The 13,101-nt window shown below is 49.3% G+C and overlaps 1 protein-coding gene across 1 annotated transcript; it reads right to left on the bottom strand.

The window, feature by feature from the left end:
- Positions 1-4,060: 4,060 nt before the first annotated feature.
- Positions 4,061-6,232, bottom strand: LOC106812797 (ankyrin-3-like). Its single transcript, XM_014816771.1, has 4 exons — positions 5,872-6,232; positions 5,365-5,535; positions 5,164-5,283; positions 4,061-4,777 (listed from the first exon to the last, which is right to left on the bottom strand). Exons 1-4 carry the CDS (start codon positions 6,229-6,231, stop codon positions 4,205-4,207), a joined length of 1,224 nt encoding a protein of 407 aa, XP_014672257.1. The 5' UTR covers position 6,232; the 3' UTR covers positions 4,061-4,204.
- Positions 6,233-13,101: the final 6,869 nt, after the last annotated feature.

Raw genomic sequence — 13,101 nt, 5'->3', positions numbered from 1 at the left:
TGTATATAATTTTTATTACAGATTAAATTATCAGTCTTCACTGTCTTCAATCCATCACAAATGGAAGCAAATAAAGACATTTGAAGCAATCCAATTTTGAGCTTGAACTTTGTAATTTTCGTGGTCAGCGCGCCATTTATCATAGCGGAAAATCTGACATAAGCTATATGTATATATATATATATATATATATATATATATATATGTGTGCTGTCGTGTGTTGTGTGTGTGCGTGGCGTGCGTTGCGTGCGTGCGTGCGTGGCGTTGCGTGCGTGGCGGGCGTGCGTGCGTGCGTGCGTGCCGTGTGACCGTGTGCGTTTACCTATATGATATAGATAGATAGAGAGAGAGGGAGAGGATCGAGACGAGAAGAGAGATGAGAGACGAGAACGCGAGAGAACAGAGAAGATAGGAGAGAGAGATGAGAGAAGAGAGAGAAGAGACGAGAAGAGAGAGAGAGACCGAGAGAAGAGGGTCGGACGAGAAGGGGGGGAGGAGAGACCTGGGTGCGATAGCATTTCCCTTTCCCCTTACCTTTTTCCCCATTTATGAAAATATTGTCAGTCCAACATATATGGGGTGGGTGACTCATAAAAGAGGGGGGGGGGGGGGGGGGCGAAGAAACCCTTTTTTATCTAGTAGTATAAAGGTTTCAAAATCGTCTTTAGGTATAGGAATGGGTACAGCACGCTAAACAATAAATTACTGCTCTGGTGGTAGCAACCAAACACCGCTACCCCCCTACATTCGCCAGCTATATGTTATCGGGATGAGTTTTGGGTTGAACTCACGTCATTAGTTGCGGCAGTATAGCATGTCAGTGCGAATTCCCTCGACTTGTCAATCAGTGTTGAGAACTTTTCATTCGACGAAGCTATGACGATACGAGTAATGATGTCATTCTATACGATGATCAAGTCACGGGGTACACGCGCACGTCTATAGCGCGACACTAGCGCCGACAAACGGCAAGTAAGCAACTCGTTATGCGTGTGAGTGGTTGCGTGAATGTATTAAAAAACAAACGAATGTGAGGGCCTGTAAAGATATATAGGTTATAAATAGATAGTATATAGATATAACAATATAGTATATTGTAATCGTATGCAATTGTTGTTTCTAATTTCATCCTATTTTTATTAGGTTGCTGTTATATGTATTGTTTGCAACGGCCCTGAAAAATCCTATGATTGTCATAGCAAGCACAATAAAACACCTTAATGTTGCATTCAATAGCTTTATTACATCAGTTATTAAATATTTATAAAATTAAATTATTAGTTCATTATATTATTAAATGCAGGCTTGAACTTAGAAGTGTTGTAGTGTAGAAACGTGGTGAAATACATTTTTTGGTGAAAATGAACAGTCTTATATGTCATAGGTATGTCTTTGCTAGCTGCTGGTAAACAATCTGATAATCATTCTGCATTTCTCACGTAAGTAATCATCAACAGAATATGGTAATAATCAAACAATAACAAGTATAACAAAAAGATGACATATCTCACGGAAAAACAAAAATTGCTATGAAATAATATCGAAAATGTCCATGAATAAACAATAAAGCGACAGAATTATAAACAGCTATTTTTTACACACCAGGGGCAATCTCAGCCACATCCACGTACGGTGTGGGTCACATGGAAATAATATAGATAACCTGATATGGTTATCTATATTATTTCTTATGGGGGTCATACCGTCGCCAACAGTTTCTAACCTGGAGCCCAGGGAGCTTTTAATCTTTTATATCTGCGCTGTTTTATTCATTTTTATTATATACATATATATTTTTTTTTAAATCTTATTATCGTTGTTGTTATTCTCCTGATAGGCTGTCGGAACGCGAAAGAAACGGAAGTGGCGCCATCTATAGGCACCGTGGCCTACTTTCCTGGACCTGCAGAAGTCGCAAGCTCCGTCTCGGAAGCAGCGATACCAATACTGACGTCCTTCAGCATGTTCATAGAAGAAATTAAGAAAATTATATTATTTCTGACAAACAATCTACACCTTTCCAACTCTTTTTCATTTGAACAAAGGTCTGATTGTAGTTTATCGACTGCGATGTGTAACAATCACACGTACGTATCACAATTACATCATTTACCTTGGGTTGATCAATTAATCAATTCATTAATCAGTTAATCACCAGAAAAGAGTGTTTGATGATCATGATCATGATTGATCATATCTGTGTATTCTCGATAGTTATCTCATTAGATAGATATCGAACATTGTGTCCGTTGTTAAATCGCTGGGATGTATTAAGATTGCCTTTGTTCTGACCTACTGTATAAGCTGTATTTCGCGGTGGTTTAATTTTCGCGAATTTCGCGAACGCGTCCACGACGCGAAAATAACAACACGCGAAGAATTCATACCAAATAATTCACAATTCACTAACCGCGAAATTAACCACTCGCGAAGTCTGAATTCGCGAAAATATCTGTACGAAAAAAATATGGCGTATACAGCATTTAAAACATTCTCGGCGTTGCTCGTGTTGTAGAAGCGTGGCAATGAAGAAAAGAGTGGCAGTCCTGCGAAACGCTCGAGGAAGCTGGCTAGCATATCTCCCGTGGTCGCTCAGCTAGACGTGACGGAGAGTGATGAAGAAACCTTCTACTACACTCCGCCGCAGAGCCGACCGCAGCCGATGCGGCTGCAGCACACAGACCTACCTGTCACGTTCAGTAATGTATCTGATGTTTATGTTTTCTACCACCAGGTGTCAGTAGTAGTCCCACCACGGCCATAATGTAATGCAACGCAGAATGAATATTGTCAACTTTATCTACAATCATCTGCTTATTCTATTCACCATAACATCACCAGATGCGTGTTCAACAGCGCGAACGCTCGCGTGCGCTTGCCTTCTAAACAGTGCTCGCAAGTGCGCGCGATCAGGCTCTCGAGGCTGTTCGCGCAGCACGCGAGTTGTTTTCAAGATGGCGACGGGCATTCTGGTGAATGCGAATCTAACACTTCTGGCTTCAATTTCACTCTGTTTCAACTTCATTTTATTTTTCAATCATTCATTCAATTTTGTCTGCTAATTTGTTTAACAGTATTTCTTCGAAGACATTAAAATCTTGCGATGAAATCTGCTGAGGAAGCCGCCATCTTGGATAAAGGAAGCGCTCGGTGCATAGCTCGGTGTCGTTCAAGTGGCGCTGCGTTCGTGCTGCGAACGTTCGCGCTGTTGAACACGCCTCAGAAGATGCTACACTACCCCTCCCACCAAGCGCAATGTGCCACACAAGCACGTTAAGCGCGTATGTCACTCGCCAACCGCCGCTCCTCTGTCATGGTCACCTCAGCGCAGCTACAAGGTAAGGGCAAAGATCAAGCAGGCAGTGAGTACGTACGTGAGTATTCGCTTGGCTTTGCTATGTTTGATTTTGATTTACACATATATACACTTCTAGTGCATGCCTATGAAGCACTCACGCAGGAAATGTTTATTTTCATTAAAGAAAGGAGATGTTATGATATATGACCGCGAGATGTCGCGTGGAGAACAACGTGTGTGTCGCGTGGTATGCACGCATGGTGTGAAAGCATTCCAGTTATTCAAAAAATATATCTGCGTTGACTATGCACATGTGTGAGCATCAAACATAACAGGCTTATTCCCTATAAGTCTAGGGCGTAGTGTCCCTTCAGTATATGGTTGGACTGCATATACAGTCTATAGTATATATATATATATATACCCTATTAATGGGTACATTACGACAAGTGGATCGTCTGAACAGTGGGTCATTAATGATTATATTTTTTGGTGGTGTGTGGTAGCAGGAGCACATCAAATATGTGATTCTGATGGTACTAAGTACTTTCCGAATTGCATACATTTCATGGTAAAATAGTTATATTGTATTTTTATTTTTTTTAATATTCAGAACCCAGCCTTTATAGTTTTTTTACAGAGCAAAATGATTTGCAAACTTTTAACATTTGTACTCGTGGTTATTAAATCGCGCCAATTCATCAAGGCATCATACCGATAATCTACACATTTCTATATAAACTGAATAGTGTTACTACATATACTCGATTTTACATTGCAATTGAAACACGTCTGCCAACACGTGCAACAATAAGAACTTATATCTAACAATTATTGATAATATCTTCTGGGTTATCGCATCTCGGATCCTACATGGGCTTCCTCGGTTAACACGCTTAGTGTCGCCTACGTTGGTCTAGCGTGTGCCCTGACAAATTCTACAAGACTCGGAGGCAGCCTGTTCTCGTATTCAACGCTGTGTCTGACGATAACGCGCGCGCAGTAGCACTTCAGCGAATAATACTGTGCGCTCATTCTGCCATGTATCTCGTCGCTCGACACCACGTTGCCGCTGAAACGCGTCGGGTAAATCCGGCGCCAGAGTTTGTATGGCGTCTCTCCCCGGGCGTTCACCACGTCGACGTGTGCGCCGTGGTTGAACAGCAGCGCGTGCACTATCTGCACGCACCCCTCCCTCTCTCGCGCGTAAACATTGTCTTTGCATGCGAGTATCACCCTACAAAAGCTGTGCAGCGGGGTGTCGCCCTTGCTGTCGCGTGTGTTAACCTGTAGAAGTACGCCGGCGGACTCGCACGTCTGTAGGAGAGCTGACGCCGCTTGTACCACTGACCCCGCTTGTGCTGCTCGCTCACCCATTCTGTGGCTTCTCACCTGGCTGCCTATTATAGTGAGCGGCGTCCTCTTGTTATAATCGACGAGGTTCGGGTCAGCTCCGTGTTTCAAGAGGCGAGTAATCATCTGTGTGAACGAAAGAAACGTGGATCGTTAACAACCCGAGGTTTTTCCGAGCATACTACCTTTATTACTGTTGCCGATTACTAACTATTACTATTATTAAATTATTAACTATTAACCGATTACTATTACTGAATACCTTTATTATCTAGACAAAAATACATTGGAACATCGCTAAAATTGTCTCGTCGTTCACAACGTACGCCTGCAGTTTCATCTCGGTCCCGAGTAAATTGCAGGAGTAGTGTAATGCGGTGAAACTATTTAACATATCTATTATTAACTGTTAACCGACTATTACTGATTACCTTTACCATCTATAAGAAAATACATTAGTACATTGCTAAAATTTGGTCTCAATCATTCGCAACGTACGCACGTAGTTTTACCTCGGTTCGAAGTCGATCACAAGAGTAGTGCAACGCAGTGAAACTCCCCCTTTTTTCGGCGGCCTTCATCAGCGGCGTCTTCCCGGTCTGCGTCTCGGCAACGTTTGGATCTGCACCGGCCTCCAGTAGCAGGCGCATGATGTCCAGCTGGCCATCGCAAGCCGCGTGGTACAGGGAGGTCTGTCCTTGAGAGTCCGCGGCGTTGACGTCGACGCCGTGTGAGAGCAGCATCTGCACTATCGCCTCCGTCACCGCCCTCATCAGGGGCGTCACTCCACTCTTCGCCTCGGCGACGTTTGGATCTGCACCGGCCTCCAGTAGCAGGCGTACGATGTCCAGCCTGCCAGAGTAAGCCGCCATGTGCAGGGAGGTCTGTCCGTACGAGTCCGCGGCGTTGGCGTCGGCGCCGTGTGAGAGCAGCATCTGCACCATCGCCTCCTCGCCCTCCCACGCCGCCATCATCAGCGGCGTCTTTCCGGTCTCCGTCTCGGCGACGTTTGGATCTGCACCGGCCTCCAGTAGCAGGCGCATAATGTCCAGCCAGCCAGAGCGAGCAGCGTGGTACAGGGTGGTCTGTCCGTGCGAGTCCGTGTCGTTGGCGTCGGCGCCGTGTGAGAGCAGCATCCGCACTACCGCCTCCTTGCCTTCGCTCATCGCCATCATCAGCGGCGTCTCTCCACTCTTCGTCTCGGCGACGTTGGGGTCGGCGCCGGCCTCCAGTAGCAGGCGCACGATGTCCAGCTGGCCAGAGCAAGCCGCGTGGTACAGGGAGGTCCGTCCTTGCTGGTCCGCGGCGTTGACGTTGGCGCCGTGTGAGAGCAGCATCCGCACCACCGCCTCCTCGCCCTCCCTCACCGCGCTCATCAGCGGCGTCTTCCCGGTCTGCGTCTCGGCGACGTTTGGATCTGCACCGGCCTCCAGTCGCAGGCGCTCGATGTCCAGCTGGTCAAAGCGAGCCGCTTGGTACAGGGTGCTCAATCCTTGCGAGTCCGCGGTGTTGGCGTTGGCGCTGGCGCCGTGTGAGAGCAGCATCCGCACCACCGCCTCCTTGCCGTTCCTCATCGCCATCATCAGCGGCGTCTCTCCACTCTTCGTCATGGCAACGTTGGGGTCGGCTGCGGCCTCCAGTAGCAGGCGCACGATGTTCAGCTGACCAGAGCGAGCCGCGTGGTACAGGGAGGTCTGTCCTTGAGAGTCCGCGGCGTTGGCGTCGGCGCCGTGTGAGAGCAGCATCTGCACCACTGCCTCCTCGCCCTCCCTTACCGCCTTCATCAGCGGCGTCTTCCCGGTCTGCGTCTCGGCGACGTTTAGATCTGCACCGGCCTCCAGTAGCAGGCGCACGATGTCCAGCTGGCCAAAGCGAGCCGCTTGGTACACGGTGGTCAATCCTTGCGAGTCCGCGGCGTTGGCGTTGGCGCCGTGTGAGAGCAGCATCCGCGCCACCGCCTCCTTGCCGTTCCTCGTCGCCATCATCAGCGGCGTCTCTCCACTCTTCGTCATGGCGACGTTGGGGTCGGCTGCGGCCTCCAGTAGCAGGCGCACAATGTCCAGCTGGCCAGATCGAGCCGCGTGGTACAGGGAGGTCTGTCCTTGCGAGTCCGCGGCGTTGGCGTCGGCGCCATGTGAGAGCAGCATCCCCGCCACCGCTTCCTTGCCCTCCCTCACAGCCTTTATCAGCGGCGTCTCCCCGCTCTTCGTCTTGACGGCGTTGGGGTCGGCGCCGGCCTCCAGTAGCAGGCGCACGATTTCCAGCCAGCCAAAGCAAGCCGCGTGGTACAGGGTGGTCTGTCGGTACGAGTCCGCGGCGTTTGGATCCGCGCCGGCCTCCAGTATCAGGCGCATGATGTCCAGCCGTCCAGAGCGAGCCGCCATGTGCAGGGAGGTCTTTCCGTGAGACTCCGCGGCGTTGGCGTCGGCGCCGTGTGAGAGCAGCATCGGCACCATTGCCTCCTTACCCAGCCACGCTGCCATCATTAGCGGCGTCTCTCCACTTTTTGTCTCGGCGACGTTGGGGTCGGCACCGGCCTCCAGTAGCAGGCGCACGATGTCTAGCCGGCCAAAGCAAGCCGCGGCGTACATGGAGGTCTGTCCGTCCGAGTCCGCGGCGTTTGGATCCGCGCCAGCCTCCAGTAGCAGGCGCATGATATCCAGCCGGCCAGAGCGAGCCGCGTGGTACAGGGTGGTCTCTCCGTACGAGTCCGCGGCGTTGGCGTCGGCGCCGTGTGAGAGCAGCATCCGCACCGCCGCCTCATCGCCCTCCGTCACCGCCTTCATCAGCGGCCTCGCTCCGCGCTTCATCTTGGCGACGTTAGGGTACCTTCCTAACATAACCCAACGAGAGAAACGTCTTTATGTCCGATTAAACAACCCACAATCAATACACAAACATAACAACAATCAAAATACAATAAAAGAACAAGTTTCTCCGAGCATACTACCTTTATTACTGTTGCCGATTACTAACTATTACTATTATTAAATTATTAACTATTAACCGATTACTAATACTGATTACCTTTATTATCTAGACAACAATACATTGGAACATCGCTAAAATTGTCTCCGTCGTTCACAACGTACGCCCACATTTTTCCTCGATCCCGAGTAGATTGAAGGAGTAGTATAATGCGGTGAAACTATTTAACATATCTATTATTAACTGTTAAACGATTACTATTACTGATTACCTTTACCATCTATAAGAAAATACATTAGGACATTGCTAAAATTTCACCTTAGCACCGGCCTCCAGTGGCTGGTACATGATGTCCAGCTGGCAAAAGAAGCCAGCCGCCATGTGCAGGGAGGTCTTTCCGTACGAGTCCGCGGCGTTGGGGTCGGCGCCGTGTGAGAGCAGCATCCGCACTGCCGCCGCCTCCTCGCCCTCCTCCACTGCCATCATCAGCGGCGTCTTCCCGCTCTTCGTCTCGGCGACGTTTGGATCTGCACCGGCCTCCAGTAGCTGGCACATGATGTCCAGCTGGCAAAAGAAGCCAGCCGCCATGTGCAGGGAGGTCTTTCCGTACGAGTCCGCGGCGTTGGGGTCGGCCCTGTGTGAGAGCAGCATCCGCACCATCGCCTCATCGCCCTTCATCACCGCCATCATCAGCGGCGTCAATCCGCTTATCTTCTCGGCGGGGTTGGCGTCGGCTCCGTGTGAGAGCAGCATCTCCACCATCGCCTCATCGCCCTTATTCACCGCCTTCATCAGCGGCGTCGCTCCCCTCTTTGTCTCGGCGACATTGGGGTTGGCTGCGGCCTTCAGTAGCAGGCGCATGATGTCCAGCTGACCAAAGCAAGCCGCGTGGTACAGGCAGGTATGTCCGTTCGAGTCCGCGGCGTTGGGGTCGGCCCTGTGTGAGAGCAGCATCTGCACCGCCGCCTCCTCGCCCTCCTTCACCGCCATCATCAGCGGCGTTTTCCCGCTGCCCGTATCGGCGACGTTGGGCTTGGCTTCGGCCTCCAGTAGCAGGCGCATGATGTCCAGCCGGCCAAAGCGAGCCGCTTGGTACAGGGAAGTCTCTCCGTCCGAGTCCGCGGCGTTGGGGTCGGCCCTGTGTGAGAGCAGCATCCGCACCATCGCCTCATCGCCCTTATTCACCGCCTTTATCAGCAGCGTCTTCTCGCTCTTCTTCTTGGCGACGTTTGGATCTGCACCGGCCTCCAGTAGCAGGCGCATGATGTCTAGCTGGCCAAAACAAGCCTCCTGGTACAGGGAGGTCCGTCCGTGCGAGTCCGCGGCGTTGGTGTCGGCGCCGTGTGAGAGCAGCATCTGCACCATCGCCTGTTTGCCTTCTATCACCGCCTTCATCAGTGGCGTCTCTCCACTCTTCGTCACGGCGGCGTTTGGATCCGCGCCGGCCTCCAGTAGCAGGCGCACGATGTCCAGCTGGCCAGAGAAAGGCATGTGGTACAGAGAGGTCTTTCCGTACAAGTCCGCGGCATTGGCGTTGGCGCCGTGTGAGAGCAGCATCTGCACCACTGCCTCATCACCCTCCCTCACCGCCCTCATCAGCGGCGTCTCTCCATTCTTCGTCATGGCGACGTTGGGGTCGGCGCCGGCCTCCAGTAGCAGGCGCATGATGTCCAGTTGCCTGTAGCAAGCCGCGATGTGCAAGGAGGTCTCTCCGTGCGAGTCCGCGGCGTTGGCGTCGGCGCCGCGTAAGAGCAGCATCCGCACCACTGCCTCCTCGCCCTCCCTCACCGCCATGATCAGCAGTGTCACTACGCTCTTCGTCTGGGTGACGTTGGGGTCAACGCCGGCCTCCAGTAGCAGGCGCACGATGTCCAGCCTGCCAGAGCGAACCGCGTGGCACAGGGAGGTCTCTCCGTACGAGTCCGCTGCGTTGGCATCGGCACCGCGTAACAGCAGCATCCGCACCATCGCCTCCTCGCCCTTACTCACCGCCATCATCAGCGGCGTCTTCCCGCTTTTTGTCATGGTGACGTTGGGGTCTGCGCTGGCCTTCAGTAGCAGGCGCACGATGTCCAGTTGCCTGTTGCAAGCCGCGATGTGCAAGGAGGTCACACCGTCCGAGTCTGCGGCGTTGGCGTCGACGCCGGCCTCCAGTAGCAGGCGCACGATGTCCAGTTGGCCTGAGCAAGCCGCGTGGTACAGGGAGGTCCGTCCTTGCTGGTCCGCGGCGTTGGGGTCTGCGCCGGCCTTGAGTAGCAGGCGCACGATGGCCAGCTGGCCAGAGCAAGCCGCGTGGCACAGCGCAGTCTGTCTGTACGAGTCCGCAGCGTTGGCGTCAGCGCAGTGCGAGAGCAGCATCTGCACCAACGCCTCCTCGCCTTTACTCACCGCTATCATCAGCAGCGTCTCTCCGCTCTTCTTCTTGGTGACGTTGGGGTCTGCGTCGGCCTCCAGTAGCAGGCGAACTATGTCCAGTTGCATGTTGCAAGCCGCGATGCGCAAGGAGGTCACACCATCCGAGTCTGCGGCGTTGGCGTCGACGCCGGCCTCCAGTAGCAGGCGCACGATGTCCAGCTGGCCAGAGCGAGGCGCATGGCACAGGGAGGTCCGTCCTTGCTGGTCCGCGGCGTTAGCGTCGGCGCCGGCCTCCAGTAGCAGGTGCATGATGTCCAGCTGGCCAGAGCGAGCCGCGATGTGCAGGGAGGTCTGTCTTTGCCAGTCCGCGGCTTTGGCGTCGGCGCCGTGTGAGAGCAGCATACCCGCCACCGCCTCATCGCCCTTACTCACCGCAGTCATCAGCGGCGTCCATCTGCTATCCTTCTTGGCGACGTTTGGGTCTGCGTCGGCCTCCAGTAGCAGGCGAACGATGTCCAGTTGCCTGTTGCAACCCAGGAAAAAATGTATCATTAACTTTAATAGTAGAATTATTAACTTAATAATCAGATCATTAAAGTTAAGAGTTCGAGTATTAACTTAATAATTTTACTATCAACTTGGCCATTGATCATTAAATTCATCTCCGAATGATCATGAACTTAATAATCAAACTATTAAAGAGGTTTAAGAATCACTGGAAGATAATGATCGACTCTTAACTTAATGTTAAAATCATTATTTCAGTTTGATCATCATCTTTGATCACCAAGTTAATGCTCAAACTATCAACCTGAAAAGGATCAACTACCAACTTTTATGGTTTAACTCTTGGTAGCAGCACGTAAAATAAATATACGTGCTCTGGTGGTTATAGCAACCAAATCCACCGCTACCCCCCTACATTCGCCAGCTATAGGTTATCGGGATGAGTTTGGGGTTGACAATCACGTCATAGTTGCGGCAGTATAGCATGTCAGTGCGAATTCCCTCGACTTGTCAATCAGTGTTGAGAAAACTTTTCATTCGACGAAGCTATGAACGATACGAGTAATGATGTCATTCTATACGATGATCAAGTCACGGGGTACACGCGCACGTCTATAGCGCGACACTAGCGCCGACCAACGGCAAGTAAGCAACCGTTATGCGTGAGTGGTTGCGTGAATGTATTAAAAAACAAAACGAATGTGAGGGCCTGTAAAGATATATAGGTTATAAATAGATAGTATATAGATATAACAATATAGTATATTGTAATCGTATGCAATTGTTGTTTCTAATTTCATCCTATTTTTATTAGGTTGCTGTTATATGTATTGTTTGCACCGGCCCCTGACAAATCCTATGATTGTCTTAGCAAGCACAAATAAACACCTTAATGTTGCATTCCAATAGCTTTATTACATCAGTTATTAAAATATTATAAAATTAAATTATTAGTTCATTATATTATTAAATGCAGGCTTGCAACTTAGAAGTGTTGTAGTGTAGAAACGTGGTGAATACTATTTTGGTGAAAAATGACACGTCTTTATATGGTCATAGGTATGTCTTTGCTAGCTGGTAAACAATCTGATAATCATTCTGCATTTCACGTAAGTAAATCATCAACAGAATATGGTAATAATCATACAAAATAACAAGTATAACAAAAAAGAATGACAAATTCTCACGGAAAAAACAAAAATTGCTATGAAATAATAATCGAAAATGTCCATGAATAAACAATAAAGCAGCAGAAATCATAAACAGCAATTTTTTACACACAGGGGCAATCTCAGCCACATCCACGTACGGAGTGGGGTCACCATGGAAACCCACATTAACCTGATATGGTTATCTATATTATTTCTATGGGGGTCATACGTCGCCACAGTTTCTAACCTGGAGCTCCAGGGAGCTTTTAATCTTTTATATCTCGCTGTTTTATTCCCATCTTTTATTATATACATATATATTTTTTTTTAAATCTTATTATCGTTGTTGTTATTCTCCTGATAGCTGTCGGAACGCGAAGAAAGGGAAAGTGGCGCCATCTATAGGCACCGTGGCCTTACTTTCCTGGACTCTGCAGAAGTCCGAAGCTCCGTCTCGGAAGCAGCGATACCCAATACTGACGTCTTCAGCATGTTTCATAGAAAAATTAAAAAATTAATTATTAACTCTTCATATTATTTCTGACAAACAATCTACACCTTTCCAACTCTTTTTCATTTGAACAAAGGTCTGATTGTAGTTTATCGACTGCGATGTGTAACAATCACACGTACGTATCACAATTACATCATTTACCTTGGGTTGATCAATTAATCAATTCATTAATCAGTTAATCACCAGAAAAGAGTGTTTGATGATCATGATCATGATTGATCATATCTGTGTATTCTCGATAGTTATCTTATTAGATAGATATCGAACATTGTGTCCGTTGTTAAATCGCTGGGATGTATTAAGATTGCCTTTGTTCTGACCTACTGTATAAGCTGTATTTCGCGGTGGTTTAATTTTCGCGAATTTCGCGAACGCGTTCACGACGCGAAAATAACAACACGCGAAGAATTCATACCAAATAATTCATAATTCACTGACCGCGAAATTAACCACTCGCGAAGTCTGAATTCGCGAAAATATCTGTACGAAAAAAATATGGCGTATACAGCATTTAAAACATTTTCGGCGTTGCTCGTGTTGTAGAAGCGTGGCAATGAAGAAAAGAGTGGCAGTCCTGCGAAACGCTCGAGGAAGCTGGCTAGCATATCTCCCGTGGTCGCTCAGCTAGACGTGACGGAGAGTGATGAAGAAACCTTCTACTACACTCCGCCGCAGAGCCGACCGCAGCCGATGCGGCTGCAGCACACAGACCTACCTGTCACGTTCAGTAATGTATCTGATGTTTATGTTTTCTACCACCAGGTGTCAGTAGTAGTCCCACCACGGCCATAATGTAATGCAACGCAGAATGAATATTGTCAACTTTATCTACAATCATCTGCTTATTCTATTCACCATAACATCACCAGATGCGTGTTCAACAGCGCGAACGCTCGCGTGCGCTTGCCTTCTAAACAGTGCTCGCAAGTGCGCGCGATCAGGCTCTCGAGGCTGTTCGCGCAGCACGCGAGTTGTTTTCAAGATGGCGACGGGCA

This window comes from Priapulus caudatus, unplaced genomic scaffold, assembly GCF_000485595.1.
Source record: "Priapulus caudatus unplaced genomic scaffold, Priapulus_caudatus-5.0.1 Scaffold688, whole genome shotgun sequence".
Classification (NCBI taxonomy): Eukaryota; Metazoa; Priapulida; class Priapulimorpha; order Priapulimorphida; family Priapulidae; genus Priapulus; species Priapulus caudatus.
This window is presented reverse-complemented; position numbering and strand designations above follow the sequence as displayed.